Source organism: Pelodiscus sinensis, chromosome 12 (genome assembly GCF_052426305.1).
Source record: "Pelodiscus sinensis isolate ZL-2025 chromosome 12, ASM5242630v1, whole genome shotgun sequence".
NCBI classification, from domain to species: domain Eukaryota; kingdom Metazoa; phylum Chordata; order Testudines; family Trionychidae; genus Pelodiscus; species Pelodiscus sinensis.
In genome coordinates this window covers 43882127-43898814 of record NC_143063.1, presented here as the reverse complement: position 1 = coordinate 43898814, position 16688 = coordinate 43882127, and the positions used below count along the sequence as shown (strand labels likewise).

Below are 16688 nucleotides of genomic sequence, written 5' to 3'. Positions count from 1 at the left end.
CACTAGGTGAGAAACTGTTCACAATGTGAGTAAGGGTTTCACTGCTTGACCCTGAGTTAATGAGTGCATGTCTACACTACACCGAAGATCGATGCTACAGTGGTTGAGCTTCCATGGTTCGATTTACTGGATATAGTATAGACCCACTAGATTGAACTCAAAGGGCATCCATGTCAGCACCAGTACTCCTGCTCCTCATGAGGAGTAAGGGAAGCCAATGGAAACATTTACTCCTGTTGGCCTCCTGCTGTGTGGACAGCACAGAAATGCGATGTAAGATACACTGTCTCCAGCTACATAATTTACATTGCTAGATTTGCATATCTTACTTTGACCTTCACATGTAATGTAGACCAGGCCTCAGAGTTTTGCTCAGGCTAAGGCTGCAGTGCTTGGTTTTAGATATTTTTTTGGCCCAGTTCTTCTAGCGTTACTCACCTCAACAGCAGTTCCAGTGATTTTCACTGAACAAGGCTTTACTTAAAGTGAGTAAGTATAGCAGAATCTGGCCCTTTAAAAAACAATAGTCGTTCTCTGTATATAAATATAGCCAGACTGTTCATGATCATTAGAACCAAAAAAATTGTTAAAGGAACAATTCTCATTGGAAGAGGAGGTTTCATCAAAATCAAACGTTTCCATGAGACAAGTTAGAAGAATGTTCCATTGGGAAAATGAAAATTAAACATTTTGTTTTGTTTCAAGTTGACATTAATCTCTACCTCGTGAGGGTTGTAGTTCTGGAGGCCCTGTCCTCACAGTTCTGGACAGATTATACCTCCCATGATTCATCACAGCGTCTCCCTCTGGCTGAAACACCCATAGGTCATCTCAGAAGTTTCATGATTCAATTTATTTGAAGTTAATGGATCAAATTCTGCCCTAATTTACACCCAGAAAAACACCACTGACTTGAATAGAATTACGGAGCTGTAACTTAGGCTGGGATTCATTAACCCAATGCAGTGTAACTCAGTCCAAAGTCCAGGTCACCGTGTGCAATGACGTGTCCTATTCAGAAGATAATAGTGATCTGGTTGTCAGTAGTTAGCAGTTCAGCCAGGGTAAGTACAGATGTCAAAACACTATTTATACCTCTGTCACAAACTACCGACTGACTCTGAATACGGAGGAGAAAATGAACAGCAAAAAAGTCCTGTTTTCATGAAAACATTACCAGACAACGTGCTCACGTTGCAAACATTGGACCTGATCTGGATTTCCAACCTACATCTATGTGGGGTTGCTTGGGGTTGGACTGAAAGAAAGGCAGAGATACGTCGTCACTAGAGGACCTATATCAAGTACAAAATCACAGCATTGTGTAAAAGTTATAGTTGCTTGTCTCCATCATATCACTGTATTGTCTTTAAACAAAACTTGTCATACACTTTTCCTGTGAGACATCTGTTGGGCTTTGAAAAAACTCCATTAGCTACATTCTTCTTGCTAAACAAAGACTAATCATTAGATACAGTCTGAAAAGCTGATCCTAGTTCTGGATGGTTTCTGGGCAGAACAAAAGGGTCATTGCATCAAAACATCAGTCTACTCTCAGGGAGCATCACTGAAATGTATTCACTGCCAAAATTGTCTGGCAGAAAAATTACTCTCAAAGTCCAAGACTTGCCTGAGATTCAGATGGCATGTATCATCAACATAAAATCTGGAAATTTATTGCCTAGCCTAATATCTGAAAAATTGTCTGAAACCCTCAGTCAGGAAAGTGCAGGTCTAGATGGGAGACTAGAAATGAGCACTGGTATATTCGGTGTATAAGTCAGTAAGTCAATTCTGTGTAAAAGTCAATAGTAAAGCATGGCTGAAAGGAAGACATTAAATTACGCAGTTATAGCAAAGGAGAGGAAGGGTGGTCTTGTGGTTGAGACTGAAGATCACAGCTTGCCTTAAATGGCTTTTCTCTCTGATATGATTCAACAGGTCTGTTCCCACAACCAACAATACGCAAGGGAGCGATGCACCTACCATCACGTCTAACCATCTGTGACTTCCCAAGCCTTAGGGATCTGGTACCCATTCTGCAGGGGGGTGAGCAGGATTCAGTATGAGTCTGAGCAAGAAACAAATCCATGACTTTTGTGATTGCAGTCGAGGGCCTTAATTACTTAGCTACTGCTCCTTGTAAGACTTATGCTACCTAGATTTAATTTCTCATCTTGTCTAGTGACCTGCCACTTGACCTTGGATAGTCACATTCCCCCCTTCCCCCCCCCCCCCCCCCACAACCTTTTAGTTTTGTTTATTTAGTTTGGGGCTCAGATGGTGGTGAAGACCATTAAAACCAATGAGTGGTCCTGTGGCACCTTAGGCCATGTCTACACTAGGAAACTATTTTGAAATTAGTAAATTCGACTTAACTCCTGATTTAACAAAAGCGAACTAGCATTTTCGCACTAGGGGGAAACCTCAAAATTAGTGTGAATCAGGTTCCGTTAATGAGGACACACTACCTAGGACTTAGAATGCCAGGAAGCTCTGGGGAATAATTAGTTTGAATTTCTCTGAGGAGGAGTTATTTCAAAATAGGGGCACTGGCATATCCACACTACTGTTACTTCACTATAACTATTTCAGAATTAGCGTTATTCCCGATGAAAAGCAGGAGTACAGATTTCAAATTCCATGGCCCGTTATTTCAAAGTAACGGGCTTAGCAATGTGGATGCTCCACTTATAAATTTGACCTAGGGTGACGAGTTATTTCAAAATAAAGCCCCTGTGTAGACCAAGCTTTGAGACTAACAAAAGTAGAAAGCACCATGTCATCCGATGAGTTGGAGGGGAGGCCATTGCATACTACTGGAATACAAACAATACATAAAAAGGAAAATGAGCCTTTATCAACATCCAAGGTTTGAATGCCCCAAAATTTGTACTTGGGCTCAGAATTCACTTGAGATCCAAATTTTGCTTTAAAGATCTACTTCCACTAATGATAAAGTGGATACCTAAAGAAGGTTAATAGGTAAAGTCTTCCTTCCAGGCCCCATGCAGGACTTAGATCACTGCAAAGACATAATAGGTCACCTTTTTAAAAACTGTATATGCACCTAAAGTGATGTATGAAAAGATGCATATTCCAAAGGGGTGCATTGTGTTTAGTTGCCAATTTTGTACACACTAAAACTGATGTAAAATGTGCCAGATTTGCAGTTTCCATTTGTAAATCTAAATTTGGGGGCACACAAAAATGTGAGTACTATTGTCAGCTCCAAAATGGTGACATGCAAATTCAGATTTTGCAATGTAATGTTGCTCTGATGCAATTCACATAGGTTATAAATCAGCTTTGCAACCTCCAAGAAGCTGAAGGATTTTAAAGATCAAAATCAATTTAGATTAATTGTTCCTAAATCCACACAGTATCTGACCTAGCAGAGACCTATGAGCATGAGTAAATCTTCTTACAAGCAGATGGATAGACTGTGGAACATGCAGACATACACACCCTCTGACTGGCAAAATGTTTCTTATTGCTTTATAGTTATCTTCACTAGCTGGACTTGGCCTTAACGATGACTACACAAGGGTCAGACTGCTGCTTGGCTGAGAGTGAGATTTTAATAGGGGCAAGTTGAACTCTTCAAGGGGTGGGGAACCTTACACCCAGGGGCCAGATGGGGCCCCTGCCTTGCCTGGATCCAGCCTCCGGCATCAAGGAACCCACTGCTGGTGCTACAGTCCTCCCCTGCCGCATCCCAGGGCTGGAACACACAAAATCTACTAGTGTGGACCCCCATAGGCTCTGGAGTGGGGAACGTGGGGAGTTTCCTTTTCCTCCTCAGTCAGGGGCCACATCAATGAGGGTTTGGTTTGGTTTGTTTTGGGGTTCCCCACCCCTGCTTTAAGAGTAAGACAATTTGGTGGCTGAATGCTACGATAGATAAAAGAACATCACCACAGATGGGAGCCTTATTTATAGTGCAATTGGCAAAGTGATTAGTATAAATTTACAAGAAAAATTGTAACTGTATTGAAATCTCTGATGTGCTGGAGTGTTACACTGACGGGTGGAATAGAACCTGCGACCGCTGGAGGTTAGTGCATTGAGCCTCTACAGTTTAAGCTAAAAGCCAGCTGCTTCTCAGCTCAGGCTGTAGAGCAGACCTATTCTTTCTCTCTGGACGTGGCGTGAGTGCCACTACATGGGACAGTGAACCACACCCAGAAAGTGCGTGGGTAAAAATAGCACCACATAAAGGACTACGAGGAAAAAAATAGACGCAATTGTAGCCAAGGTAAAGTAAACAGGATTGTACCAAGCAGGAATATTTCTCCAGTTAAAAGTAATCAACACACCTACTGGGTGTGGTACTGCCCTATAGAGTGGCACTTAGACCACTTACAGAGAGAAAGAATGAGTCTGCTCTGCAGCCTTAGCTGAGCGGCAGCCGGATTTTAGTTCAGGCTGTAGACGCTCATGCACTAAGCTCCAGAGGTCCTAGGTTCAGTGTTTCCTGTTGGCACTAAAAGAACAGGTAGTTTATAAAGAAAAGAAAAAGCGAACATTGATTTTTCCTCTCCCCGCCTCCTTTTTTTTTTTTTTTTTTGTGTGATATTCTTTCTATCTGAAGTGGACAAAATGTTAATGCTCTCTTCTACTCCTGCAACATATTCCTTTCTTCATTTCTGAACTAAGCATTGCTACGTTCATCACATTTCTCAGGTATATATAAAAGTACAAAGAAAACTGAAAATTGGGTATGTCCACACTGTGGCGCTATTTCAGGATTCTTCCAGTATCACGAAATAGCTATTCCGTGTCTTTTAAAGAAGCCCATTTTTTCGAAATAGATTTCGAAATAATGGGCTTGCTATTTCGCTAAACTTTGTTCCACGAAGATTAAGGGACATTTTGGAACAGCGGTTTATTTCGAAATGCCACATTTTAAAATAAGCTTTTTCAAAACTCACTTGAAATAAGCTATGCAATTTATGTTGCTCAAATTGCGTAGTTTATTTTGAGCTATGGGTGCAATGTAGATGCACCCTTTCAGAATTAATTCATGGGCTTCTCTTACGTAAACGGAAATTATCATAGCTAAGTAAGTAGGGTTAACCTAAGAGTTGGTTAAAATTGATCAATGGCAGATTTTAATGACAAATCAAACTTTTTTGCACAATAAAAGCTAGTTTCTTTGAAATTTCCCATTTTCGACAAATATTTAATTCTCATTGGGAAAAATTCTCTCTCTTGCTTTTCTGCTTCTCCTCCTGTTTCCCAAAGAGATAGAAAAGCAAGACAAGATCGTTTTTTCCATAGGAAAATTAAAAATACAATTTTTTAAAATTCTAATATTTTATTTCGAAATAGCTCATTAAAATCACATAACTATTTGAAATAAATGAAAAATGTTCATTTGTTTTAGAGTTTGTCATGATATATACACATGTTTTGGTTAACTAACTCCACTTAACTTATTGCCCACTTATTAGCTCATGGGTACAATTTATATTTGATAAGCTGTATAAAGAAAATACTGATTTTACAGGCAAGCCAAATTTCAAGAGGTGCTTCTGATATTGCTACAGTATTTGACAAGTATCCAATTCCACCAGCTTAACACAGAAGAACAGACAACTACAGTCAGCTACCTTGAACATAACCTTTTACCCATAGCTACTGTAAACATACAAACACAAAACTAGGATGATTTTAACCATTAAGAAACACTTTCTACCACTGCCATACTGGAACAGACCAATGTTCCTGCTCGTCTGGTATCCTCTCTCCCTTATGACAGGTCTACACTGGGAAGGCCAAGTCAAAATATGCAATTCCAGCTACATTAATTACGTAGCTGGAGTTGATGTACTTTTTTTCGTGTCCCCCTCACCCATCCTCACAGTGGGATGCCAATGGGACCAAATATTCCTATTGGCTTCCCTTACTCCTTGGAGTAGTAGGAGTATGGACCCTCAGCAGGGGAGCCCTCTGAGTTGATTTAATAAGTCTTAACTAGACTCACCAAATCAAACTCCAGAAGATGGATCACAGCAGCATCCATCTTCCATTTAGTAAAGACATGGCCTGAGAATCACTAACATTATATGTTTCAAAGAACTATTCCACCCAAATATAGTATATTAATTTATTTCACAAAGGAAATAAGTACCTTTTCTTAATTCTTGATCATTTTTTGCTTTGAAATATGGGGACTGGGAACCTTTATTTTTTTAATTTTATTTTTTTTCTTTTTAATTTAAGTATAGATTACCCATTTTATTTTTAAATATATCTTTATATTTTATATTTAAAAAAAACATAATCACTTAAGGCTTCTATAATATCTTGCAGTAGTGAGTTCCACAGGTTAGTTATAAATTGCAAAAGGACCCAGTATTTCCTGTTCTCCATTTTCAACTTGCTGCCATTAAATTTCATTAAGTGATTTGTAGATTTTAGAAAGAAGATTAAGAGCCTGATTCTGCTCTCATTTACCCCAGGTCAAATTAGGAGTGACTCCACTGAAGTCATTGTATTTATACCACTGTAAAGAAGATCAGAATCTTGCAAGCTCTCTCTCTATATATATATGTTGAAGACACGATCCTATTCTATCCTATTTCCGCTGAAATTGAGGGCCCAATTTCCATTTGTTTCAGGGGACAAACTAGGCTCCTAAATAAATTAATATATATTTAATTTGAACTCATTCCCTGTTTTTTTAAGCATTATCTAAAGTGAGACTATTTTGCTATTTTAATACCTCATAAAAACATTGCTAAAATTGTCTGATGAGGAAGCTATGCATCCTAAACACTGTAGGTTTGGGAACATTTTCATGGGTAGAGATTTTACCTCTCTTTTTGAAATTATTCTTACAAATTGTAGAAAAGGCTACTTACCAAAGACAAACAAGCTAATTTCAAAACAGCTAGTTCCCGGGAGAGCCAGTTATTCATTAACAATAAGGCAAATAGCCCAATATCAAACTAGATAGCCTTTGGAAAAAAAACAAGCCTGTAATTTTCACATAATGAAAAAAACTCAAAAGTTCAGGGGCTTATGTCACAGTTACATTGGATTTGGGGACATTTTGTGCAATGGATAAAAACAATGTATCTTGTTCAAGAGTAAAATGACAGGGCAAAATGTCTCTATCGAATAACGCACGGTAGCAAATAGAATCCGTTCAGTGACAATAACATGAAGTCCGATAGACTCAGCTTTGAGCTGCCAAACTTTTCAAAAGTCCTTTTCCAAGGGATGTGCATAGAACTTTCCTTGAGAACAGTTTACAGTTCTCATTTTCTTTTGGGCCTTTTCATTTTCTTTTGGACAGAGGATCTGAAATCCTTTGTGTCTCACGTAAGCCTGCATAATAACTTTGAGTTCTTGGCAAAACACACTCTGAAACGCTATTATTCCTGATTTCCTTTTGATGAAACCACTAATGAGTAAGTAGAAGTGATGCAGTAAGAAATTAATCTTAACTAAAATAAGCCTCTTGACATTTTACTTACTTAGCCTATCCACGCAGGCTGGACTAATTGTTTTAACCACTTTTATTTATGAGGTTGGCCTTATGCTGCATAATCTACAATGTCCATCCTCACATTCCAGGAAATAGACGACTAATGTTTGTAGAGAGTGTTTACTATTAAAACAACATCAAACAAACTTCTGAATGCTGTAGTCCTATATACCGCGATGCATGTTTCTTGGAGTTCTATGAACAAGGCAGATGGTGGCTGGGGTCAAGAACATATTACAGCCAAGTGCCTTTGTGTGTTGAAAAGATTTGGATCAAGCTTAGTAAAGTTAAAAATGAACTGCAATTCCCAGGTAGGTGATCCGGCCATTTGTCTAGTTATTTTACTAGCTAAGTACCTTTGAATAAGCAGCCCCAGTTCACAGCATATTTTATGAGTAACAACAAAGATGGTGGTTATAAGGATGAAATTGCTCCAACTACGTATACAGACATTTTTTCCCACCATACGTTTGTCAGAGAACATACGTCATTGTCAGAGAACAATTTTTCTTGGTGTGTGAAGTAATTTTCCTCCTCCTTAGAAATAAGACAGAATTCATATTACAGAACACCACAGATATTGAAATTGTTCACAACCGGTTGCAAACTCTTCTGGGCAGGGTCTTTATTTGCACTATACCTAGACAACTGGGATGCGGAATAAGCCATTCAAAGCACCACCATCGCATGTCAGCCTTTCAGAGAAAGATCATACTCTGGCTTGAACACAACCACAGCCGCAACAAAGGTTCATCGGCTTCAAGATTGCCCCTTCCACCCTTTGCCCTGCACCGCCTATCTATCTTTCCTAGGAGTCCAACTTTTCTGCAAAGGTGACGGGCTATGTAAGAGGAATTGAGCAGAAATCTCACCAGTGTTTGGTGGCAGCACCCGCAGGTTTTCAAACTCCAGCATGGTGTAAGAGGAGTCCAGGGATTCCACATAATCTGGCATATCCATATCCATTATGGCTTGACAAAGCTTCATTATTATTTGTCAACAGCAACGGAACAGGTCCAAACAGCCCCGCTGTCAATCATGGCCAAGGTTTCCTCTGCAAAGAGAGACAACCCCAGGACCTTGATGTGACAAATGATTACCTAACTCCCCCACAGTCCCCTCCCAGTGTCAAGAGAAGGCTGGAAGGGAAACGGTCTTTACCTCTCTCTCTCTCTCTCTCTCCTGTCGCACTACCTGCGTGTCTGTATCCTGTACCATGATTATATGGTGCAGATAAGGCCTGGGCTACATCAGCTTGGATTGCATCCTCAGTTCAATACAGTGTGGTTTATGGCAATCCCTGTGTAAACATTTTGAAACGTGTTAGCTGTGAGGTATTCACACATTGAACCATTCTTCCAGCTCTGGGTCATGTCACTTAGCTTTTGGGTCACTTCAATGACCCCTTTCTCTGCCATTTGCCACGTGCCCTTGCAAAAATACCAGGTGGTGTCACTTGAGCCAGTGGGGGGAGGAGGGAGAGTCATTCCCACAGAATGTCAGAACATATGAGGCTTCACATTTGTGTAGTACTTCAGCCTAATCCAAACCGGGGTGGGGTCAGTATAAAGGTTTCCATCGGCTTCAGTGAGTTTTCAAAGCTATCAAGCCATGGTAGGCAAGCTGCAGCCCTCGGACCATCGGGGTCCTATGTGTGGCCTGCAAGAAGTTTTGTTTCCCATTGCTCACATGCAGGGTTGCTAGTTTCTGCTGCTTTCAAGCCACATACTTTTTTTCCCGACCGGTATTGCTGAAGTGCCACGCACGTAAAGCCAGGGCCCATGACATGAGGTGTGTGCTGATTTTACACCACATTGACCGTGAGCTTCATGTACTCTCTCTGCATCTGATCAAAGCGCTGCTACGGTTCAATCGGCACTTCCGTGGACGGTGGGTATCAGAGGCAAGGGAAGGCGTTGCCTTCTCAAACTGCCCGGTGTGGCCCCGCCCACATACCGCTCCCAAACCTCCACCCCACCCTGCTTCAGCATGGCTCCCTCCAGTCTTCTGCCATGCCCACGCTGGGGCTGTTCATGCTCCAGGGCTGGCAAGGCTGATGGTACCCATCCTCCCTGTGCTCTGGGGCCATGCACTGCCCACGTGGGGCCTGCCCCATAGTGGTGGGGTTTAGCTTCCATGGCTGGACTCTGGAGGCAGGGGCAGGGCTGGGAGGCTTCTCTCCCCCGGCCCTAGGTTCACTTACCACCCATGGGCACGCCCCACAAATTCAAGGTACGCAAGTGCAATTAGCACAACTGCTCTATCCCGGGAGACCACCTTCGTTACGACAATCTTGTGGCCCATGGAGATGAAGGAGGGCCACTCGTGCGGCCCATTCACTCGCCTCGGTTGCCCATTGTTGCTATAGAGACAGGAGAGTACTGCACAATAAATAAATATATAAACGGGACTCTCAGACTTCCTTTCTAGCCCTCCGTCCTCCCCTCACGTCTGGCTGATTCACAACCTGTTTTATGTGTTTGCTGCGAGCAGTCTCGTTACGGTGTTTATGTAGCTCTCGTAATCACGGCATCTGAGCAGTCTAATGTATCTATACTCACGTCTAGCCTGTGAGGTAGGAAGGAGCCTTTTATAGGTGCTACATTTGACAAATGTGGAACTGGCACAGAGACACTAAGGCCCAGATCCACAAAAGTGGCCCAGTGATTTCAATGTGAGTTAGACATTTAAATGGTTTCGAGGATTTGGACCTGTGTGACTTATCCAAAGTCTCACAGGAAATCCATGGCAGCAGCAACGTGAATGTAGGTCTTCCCAGTACCAGGTCGGTGACTTAACCATTATTCCACCCTTCCTTCCCATTCGTGAATATTCACAAAGGTCATTTATACTTGTTTGGAAGGATGTTTGCGGAAAATGAAGACTTGCAAATGCTCCTGCAAATATGTGTTTGCATGAAGACTCTCGTTAGAAGTAATCACACAGCGATCCTGAACCCACCTTCATTTTCCTCTTCTGCTTGATTAAGAGTTTCATATATCCAATTAGGGATTACAAACTATACCATGTGAGATTTAGCTGACCAATCACACACCAAGAATAACAAAGCGCAAACCGTGAAAAGGTGTAGTGGATGCAAATAGTTTGCAAATGAACCTCAAACTGAGAGAGCTGCTTACATAAAACATTTGAACAATGAGCAAATTCATAATAAGATAAGTCTGTTCATGGATAACGTGCAAACAGAAGACAGGACTAACTTAATGGAACACATTGTGGCCTTGTCTACACTAAAAGGAAGATTGTTGCTGCTGCGTTCGATCTTCTGGAGTTTGATTTAGCCAGTCTAGCTAAGACTCACTACATTGAATGCAGAGGGCTCCCCCGCCAGCATCTGGTACTCCTCCCTTCGTGATGAGTAAGGGAAGGCAATGGGAGTGTTAAAGGGAACCTCCCATTGTGGGGATGCCACCAAACTCATCTTGAGATTAGCTAATTGCAGCTACATATTCTACATAGCTGCAGTTGCATACTTTAAGCCGAGCTGCCAGATCTAGGGTAAGCCTGTCCTATGTGTTTTGTCCATTTCTAGTTGCCACTTAGAGCTATAATTTGCAGAATAGCATGTAAGCATCTGGATATCTGGATCTAACCCTGCCCTCCTTTAGCAAGAGAAATACTGCTAATATAAAAAGAGTAGGATCAGGAATGTATTTTGCACAGTTGTGTCGATGGAACCTGACCCACCGCTGAAGTGCTGCCATCTCCGTGGTAACCATGGCACTTTTCAAAAGTAGACTGCTCAGTTTAGAATGGGCATGAAGATGAGCCAGCTGGAACGACAGAGGACAGGCGAGTAGGCAGATGTAATTAACCAACCCAGATTTTGGGCACGACACTGGAGTGGATATCCCTAGTTTTGAGCCAGGGGACAATTAATGTCCACAGGCCCCTCGAGAAATGAAGCCCATGATTGAAAAATGAACAACAACAGACAGTCATCAAGACCTGAGTTTGGATTCTCATCCAACACTTCTGTCAGCAATACTTCCCCAGCCAACACCCGCTACCTACAGCCTTGCTGTTTTCCTCCGTTCTATGGGCTGTCCAGGCTCAGTCTTCCAGAAATCATGGATGTTGGTCAATCCCAGGGTGGACAATAAGCAGCTTGAGGGCCAGACACAGTTCATCAGCATTAGCCCTTGGCGGGCCGCCGGACGCTTCATTCACCTGCTCCTCTGCAATTCCCATTGGCCACAGTTCTCCGTTCCCAGCTAATGGGAGCTGCAGGAAGTGGTGACCTAAGTCTGTGGCACTTCCTGCATCTCCCATTGGCTGGGAACGGTGAACTATGGTCAATGTGAATTGGCCATACCTGCAGACACATAGGTGAATGAAGAGTCGGGTGACTCTCCTGGGGCTAAGCCTGGTGAACGGTGTCTGGCCCACAAGCCATTTATTTCCCACCCCTGGTCTAAGCTCTTGTTGATAAAGATCCTTGTCGGGGAAGGTACCAGTCAAAGTGAAGTGTTGAAACTATTAAAATCGTTGTAAGCTGCATGTGGTGTTTGGTTAGGGGTAGTACAGGATCAGTCCAGTAAAAACATTTGTTTCTCAAGAACTGCCTTTGTTTCAAAGTCTCGGGCAATATTCCAGTTTCTCCTGTGGAGTTCCAAGTGCTCCATGTTTTCTTTTCTTTTGATGTCAGAGGTCTGCATAGACTCTTTTCGATGTTAAGACTGAGCAGTTGGGAGCCAGAAGAAGGGGAATGTAACACTGACGTGCAGTGCTGTCTGTTACTACTGCGAGGTACCTTTGCGTGTTTGCGATGGGGGGAATTAACGCCGTCCCGGTGTCTTGCCACCGTCCCCTGTTTTATAACTCCATCCTCAATGACATTGCTTGTGGTGCAGAGACACCTTCCTACACAGGTGATACAATCTGAAATCCTCTTGAATTTGGAAGAGAGAAGGATCTTGAATAACAGAGGCTTTTCCAAAAGAAAGACTCTTGGTCATGGTGAGAGGGTTGCCTAATTTATTAAACCAGATTGCCTGTACTTAGGGTTGCCAGATACTTTCACAAAACATCCCAAACATGGCAGGGAAAAAAATTGGTTGAGCAAAAATAAAAGGCTGGGGGGACTAAAGTTGTTGAGCAAAAAAAAAAAAGAAGTCACTGCACCTTGGGCCCACGCTCCCCCGCCCCCTCCACACACGGTAGGGGAAAAATGTCCCCATCAGCCTTCCATCCGAGAAAAACAGAAAATACCGGACATTTTACACGTGGGGCTCGTCTACACTGGCCCCTTTTCCGGAAAGGGCATGTTAATTTCAGAGATCGTAATAGGGAAATCCGCGGGGGATTTAAATATCCCCCGCGGCATTTAAATAAAAATGTCCGCCGCTTTTTTCCGGCTTTTAGAAAAGTAGGACTTTAAAGTAGGAATAAGATCCTCCGGAAAAGGGCGCTTTTTCCGGAGGATCAGGGCCAGTGTAGACGCTCTTTTCCGGCTTTCCTAAAAGCCGGAAAAAAGCGGCGGACATTTTTATTTAAATGCCTCGGAGGATATTTAAATCCCCCGTGGATTTCCCTATTACGATCTCTGAAATTAACATGCCCCTTCTGGAAAAGGGGCCAGTGTAGACGTAGCCACACAGTATTTTCTTTCTTTTTTTTTTTTTTTTGGATAGGGGCCATAAGTACCAGACTGTCTGGGTGAGAACTGGACACCTGGCAACCCTACCTACACTCTGAATGAACCATTATGAGTGAGGCCCAATGTAACCTAGCAAAACCTTTAAGATTTTTCAAACCCTGATTTCTGGCACCTTTCTATCTGTGGCATTAGATTCACTCTCTTTACCTCATTTCCTCAAGCTGAATTTGCCTTCCAGGCTGGGTGCATTCTCCCATGTTTCTGAGAGGTTCTGTAGGCTTTGCAGTGTTACCCATTGGTGGGATTTTCTTCGATTTTTAGTACTCTCCCTCTCAATCTTTTTTTTTTAAGAATACGTTATAACTAATCCTGCAGAGATTACTCCCTGCTTAGATAAGATTTATTTTTTTATCCTTGGACTGTGCCCCAAGGCACAAAGTAATGCCAGCATCAGCTAAATTAGCATCTGATTAGTCATTCTCGCAACTTTACTCAAAACCAGCCTTGACTAGTTCTATTAATTTGGCACCTCTTTGTAAGATGCACACCGGGCCCAATCCTGCAAGGTTCTGAGCACCCCTTTGGCGCCAATGAGACCCAAACATGCGAAGTATTTCTCTGGGGTGCTCAGCACCTAGCAGGATCCGGCTCTCTTAGATGGTCAATAACAGAAGATTAGCCTGGCGCTGAAAAGCATTCAGGGAAGGAAATGAATCGTACTAATCTCATTTTATTTGCTTCATAAAAGCTCCTCTTGCAGATACAGGAGGGGACTGTGGGGCTGTTCTGCTGATGACCCATTTTTATATGATTTTATGAGGAAAAAAAAAGCATGGTAAACAGACAGGTTCTCAGAGCAGAACCAAGCTTCCCCCACTTCCCAGGACATTACCGTCGTATTTATTACTAGACGATTTCAATGAAGCATGGACATTTTCCATTTTATTTTCCAAAAAACAAAAATTAATTAAAGAACCAAGCAACGCCAGGTAACCTAGAAGATTTGCCTGGTGTTGCTTGTTTCCTTAACGCCATTTATTTTTGGGTTTTTTTGGCAAATACAATGAAAATGTCCAGGCTTCATTTAAATCATTGCTCTGGGGTGGGGGTGGGGTTGAGGGGTTCAGGTCGCAGGCTGCCCCAGAGAGAGCGGCCTACCCCAGCCCTCCCTCACCACAGCAGCTTGGGGGCCAGATGAGTTGTTCATGTCCCTGGCTGGGGTGCTGGGGTGGGTTCAGGTTTGTCTGCCCCCTGTGCTCCTCAGAGAGAACAAGGAATGCAGCAAACTGTGCACTTTCCCCTCACTCCCTGATGAAGGGGAATGGCCAGCAATGTTCCCATAAGAATTGGATGTGGAGAGAGCTTCAGCACCTCTACACCCTCCCTAAAGGACACCTTGAGGTGGGAAGCTTGAGGCTGGGGCAATCCCAGATGGAGAAGGGCATCCCCCCCCCCCCCGCACTCCTGAGCTAGCCACATAAGTGTAGCCGTATGAAATCCAGGAAGAGGAGTCAATTATGCTGAGGGACACTGGCAAGGAAGGAAAATGTAAGGGGAGAGAGCTGGGTAATATTTGGATTGCTTCCGTTCTATTATCTCAGAGAGAGAGAGAATTTATTTTGTGTATAGGAGAATATATAAAGGAAAAGTCTCTCAGGTGAGCCCTGTGGTTTGAACTTTGGGCTGAAAGGCGAACAATGTTATGATAACCTGTCTAGGAAAACATTGTTTGCCCCTCTCTTCTACTAAAGAAACAGAATTCTGGCACCTGCCTCCACCTCTACATACGCTGTGATCAGTGTTTCCTGTAAGCTGTGCGCTTGTGCAGTTGCTCAGAAAAGATTTGAATGCCGCCCAGCTGATTAGTAGCGCGCCCACAGCTAGGGTTTGTGTTTCTTTTGGTGGTGCACATCCACCCATGCCTCGGTTCACATAAAAATTTATTCTGCACATGGATGGGAAAGATTAGAGGGATCATTGATTGTGATTCCCATCCCTCTCTGCCCAGAGAAGGGCCTTTTTAAAATCCTTAAACAGAATGGGCTCGTGTCCCCAGGGGGAAATTCACCCCTGTGCAGAGGACTAACTCGAGGTCTAGCCACCCTTAAATTCTACCTACGCCCTCTTTTTTTAAGATCTATGTGAGCCTTAAGCGATATCAAGACCATTATTGGCCCTCTGAGTGGGTGATTTTTCCCTTGAAAAGCTAAGAACAGAAATAACCCACAGGAGCAGGTCTCACGGCTACGTCTACACGACAAGGTTTTTGCGCAAAAACAGTGGTTTTTGCGACAAACCCAGCAGAGCGTCCACACCTGAAGTGCGTTTTTGTGCAAAACAAAATACAGTCAATCGACAGAACAGAGGGCTTTTGCCAGTAGAGTTATTCTTCTCCTCACGAGGAATAACTCCTTTTTGCGCTACAGCTCCTGCGCAAGAAGGCAGGTGTGGACACTCCACAGGGGTTTCTTGCGCAAAAAGAGCCTATCAGAAAAAGCACAGGTGCCCTGGTGGCCATTCTGTTAATGGCCATCAGAGCTTTCTTGTGAAAGCGTGTCCATGCAGTGTAGACACTCTCTTGCACAAAAGCACATTGCTTTTGTGATGCGCTTTTGAGGTGTGGACGTGCTTTTGGGCAAGAAGTTTTTGCAGAAGATCTCTTCCACTAAAAGCTTCTTGTGCAGAAACCCTGCAATGTAGACAAAGCCAAGGTGAGAGCCAGCAGCCTACTCCGAGATGACAATGCATCTTCTGTCAGGGCTTTTACACTGTACCTGTGCAGTGCACCACGGCCCAAAATCCCAGGTTCCAGCCTCTCACAGTGTCGGGAAGGCCAATACAAGACCCCCTCCAGTTACCTGGAATTATCTGTCTCAGTGACATTATCTTTAGCTCTGGATTTGATTTAGACTGTGTAGGAATGAAATGTTTTCACCATCATGCAACAGAACTATTTCCAGGGTCGTGAGCTGCCAACATGGGGCAGCAGGCGGCTCGTGAGTTTCTTTATGCTCCCGCCAAAGTCAAGTGTCAGAGAAAGGGAGCCAAATGTTTCAAGGGGACCCATGCATGAAATCAGGCTGCATCAAGTGGATATTATCACTCCCTGCTGGTGTGTAAATATCATAAACCTTTACTTGACACCGATTATAAAGATGAATTGTTAATAGATACTGGGGCAGGAGGTAGCATTTCCAAAGAGGAAAACACCCTTAATCTAACTTTTATTATTTCTTTTGTTTCATTTGAATTGTTCCCTGAAACGGCAGAATCCACCCATGCAAGTTCTTCCTTCCACATGTTTAGCGTGAAGTGGAGGAAAAAGGTCTTCCCAAGGGCTTTCTGATTTATCTTACCATGGGAAATCCAGTGGAGCGTAGTGCTCACGATCTCTGGTCTAATTAGTTCTAGTGAGGGAACACCCATGTGTGGGTTTTGTGTTTATATACTAAAAGTAAAGTTATGTATGTTTTGTGTAGTATAGTAAAAAGAGAAATGTAAAGTAATAAATTACAGAGGTCTCAAAGGGGGCGTAGTATTAGCCTGTAACTTTAAAAATAATGAGTAGCC

The 16688-nt window shown here is 42.9% G+C and overlaps 1 protein-coding gene across 2 annotated transcripts in view; it reads right to left on the bottom strand.

Annotated features, from left to right (window-relative positions):
• Positions 1-8616, bottom strand: part of LOC102453378 (hepatocyte nuclear factor 4-beta-like) — a 53079-nt gene extending 44463 nt beyond the window's left edge. The window contains exons 1-2 of one of the 2 annotated variants that reach the window (XM_089781524.1): positions 8371-8497; positions 1987-2071 (exon numbers count right to left, since the gene is read on the bottom strand). In XM_089781524.1, the coding sequence (XP_089637650.1) occupies positions 1987-2071; positions 8371-8442 (157 nt within the window). In that variant the 5' untranslated portion in view covers positions 8443-8497. Of the gene's footprint in view, positions 1-1986; positions 2072-8370 lie in introns of both variants that reach the window. The other variant, XM_006137354.5, reaches the window with a different exon arrangement.
• Between the last annotated feature and the right edge of the window lie 8072 nt (positions 8617-16688).